The sequence below is a fragment of the Pteropus vampyrus genome, unplaced genomic scaffold (genome assembly GCF_000151845.1).
Source record: "Pteropus vampyrus isolate Shadow unplaced genomic scaffold, Pvam_2.0 Scaffold3259, whole genome shotgun sequence".
NCBI classification, from domain to species: domain Eukaryota; kingdom Metazoa; phylum Chordata; class Mammalia; order Chiroptera; family Pteropodidae; genus Pteropus; species Pteropus vampyrus.
In genome coordinates this window covers 1779-3967 of record NW_011892040.1, presented here as the reverse complement: position 1 = coordinate 3967, position 2189 = coordinate 1779, and the positions used below count along the sequence as shown (strand labels likewise).

Genomic DNA, 2189 nt, shown 5'->3' with positions numbered 1-2189 from the left:
GCTGTTCTATGAAAACGATTCTGAGAAAATGGGAGCAAAACTGTGCAGGGGCCATGGTAACCCACCTTCTTCTCCAGGCACCTTCTGTTTCACTTCTCCACTCCACAAACAAGCTTACGAACCTAGTTTTCATACACAGTGTATTGAATTCTCGTTGTTGTGTTTCCTCTTCAACCCAGTCTCATCTGGTTTCTGTCTCGTTCATTGTACTAAAGCAGATCATCCTAAAAACACCAAGTGTGTCTGTTTCCAGGTTCTGGGGAGTTCGTCTGCACCGGCCCAACAAGCTCCACTATGTCTTTGGAACACACAATATGCAATAAGGTATGCCCATTTAATACCTTCCCATGGCAGTTTTGTTCATCATACACCCATATTCCCAGCTGCCCCTAAGAGAGCTGCATGAACCTGTCCCCAAGTTAGAAAAGACTTCTAATGTTATTTTTCTTTTCCAGCCCCCTTTGTACCTAAAATTTCTGGCATGTTTCTTCTTCGTTCCTTTCTTTTCTTTCTCTTCGTAGTGTTTAATAGAAATGAAATAAACATTAGTAAAGTTTTTGGCTCTTTTTCTGTGACACAAAGTTTCAACACAACAAGAATTATCCATATTTACTCTATTTACCTGGATTTCTTGACCACAGTTACACAGTTTGAAATTAGACGCCCAACATCTACATGTCATCTTAATAGAATGAACAAGTAAAGACATTTTGCTAGTCATTCTGCAATATCTGGGTTTGGATTTTGATTTCATATATAAATTCAAGAAGTTTTTTTGATAGAAATTTAATAAATAAAGCAAAAGGAAACAACATTGAGAGGTAAATAGGTTTTGTAAATTTTAACACAATATAAAGATGAACGTGTAATTACATGGATTTTTAAATATTACAAATATGATAGATAACAAGAAAGACTGTAATAAGGTAACAATAAATAAATAAATAAATAAATAAATAAATAAATAAATAAATAAATAAATAAAGACCAATCACTCACAGAAGCAGATACCTCTTAGGGACTGATGCTCTAGGAGCTGAATTTGTAACATAGGTTTGCTAAATACTCTAAGAAAAGATTTGCTGAATTAACTTCAGTAATTTTTGTGGCTAAAGCAGAAAAACCCTTTGGAAATGACCCATGACATATGTGCAAGTATGATATGGCACAAATACCATTGAGAATCATTTCAAGGAGACCGCAGGTCTCCATCCTGGTTTCGTAACATTTCTCGCAAGTTTGTTGATAAAGAGAAGGCTCTCTTGATTTCCACTCTGACAATCTCCCAGGCACAGTCACTGTATTGCTTCTCTTTGAGGTAGAGACGGATGCCCTGAAAGTACCTCTTCACAGCCAGTGTAGGGGCCTCCATTCCCAGGGCAGATTCTGCTTCTTTCATCTGCAGCACCAAACAGGTGCCCAGGTCTTCCAGCTGCCAGTGGAGTCTACTGAGGAGCCCGTGCAGAACGGTCGTGTTCCAGGCAGCAGAGGAATGCTCTGAGCCAAAGACATTGGAGGTCTCCTGGAGCATCTCGTGGAGGACAGAGATGGCCTGGGCCTCCTGAACTTGGCTGCCATCCACCATCTCCTGGGGGAATCCGAAGTTCTTTCTGTCCTTCCGACAGCGGAAAGAGCTGATTCTCTGCATTTGATGCAGAAGTACGATGCTCTCCTTGTTGACTTGGACATGGTTCTGAGACAGGTCACAGCTTAGAGACCCACTGGGGCCATAGCTGAACACCAGCATGGCGGTTATTAGAGAGAGCAGGGGGGCCATGAGGAATCAGGATGAGCTGGCCTGCCTGAGCTGCAAATCTGGGGAGCCTTGGACTCTAGGTTCTCTGATGACATTCCTTCTAAGCATAGCCATTAAATAGAGAACATAATAATTTTCATTTTCTAAACATTTCTCTACACTTTTACTTTCTTTTTTTGTTTTCATGTAAGTGTTCTTTGTGAGGTCTAAAAAGATATCCTCGTCAATCTACACTATTAATTTTGCAATAGAAGTCTAATTTTCCCAGGAATCTTCAGATATATCACTCCAAGTGAATATATATCAAACGAGAAAAGACTTTGTCCTAAAATCAGAAGTGTCTGTAGATATGTAATTACACACATGCATACACATCCTAATGTACATTTTTAAAGATAAAAATTGTTCCTCTCTGTTTTAGAAACACATTTTG

At 39.4% G+C, this 2189-nt stretch overlaps 1 protein-coding gene across 1 annotated transcript; it reads right to left on the bottom strand.

Moving 5' to 3' along the window:
• Window positions 1-1189: 1189 nt before the first annotated feature.
• LOC105310428 (interferon omega-1-like) lies at window positions 1190-1777 on the bottom strand. The gene has a single exon (XM_011386607.1). It carries the CDS (start codon window positions 1775-1777, stop codon window positions 1190-1192), a length of 588 nt encoding a protein of 195 aa, XP_011384909.1.
• Between the last annotated feature and the right edge of the window lie 412 nt (window positions 1778-2189).

Bases quoted from the DNA above. Each gene is read 5' to 3' on its own strand.
- LOC105310428 (XM_011386607.1), bottom strand. From the start codon at position 1,777: ATGGCCCCCCTGCTCTCTCTAATAACCGCCATGCTGGTGTTCAGCTAT.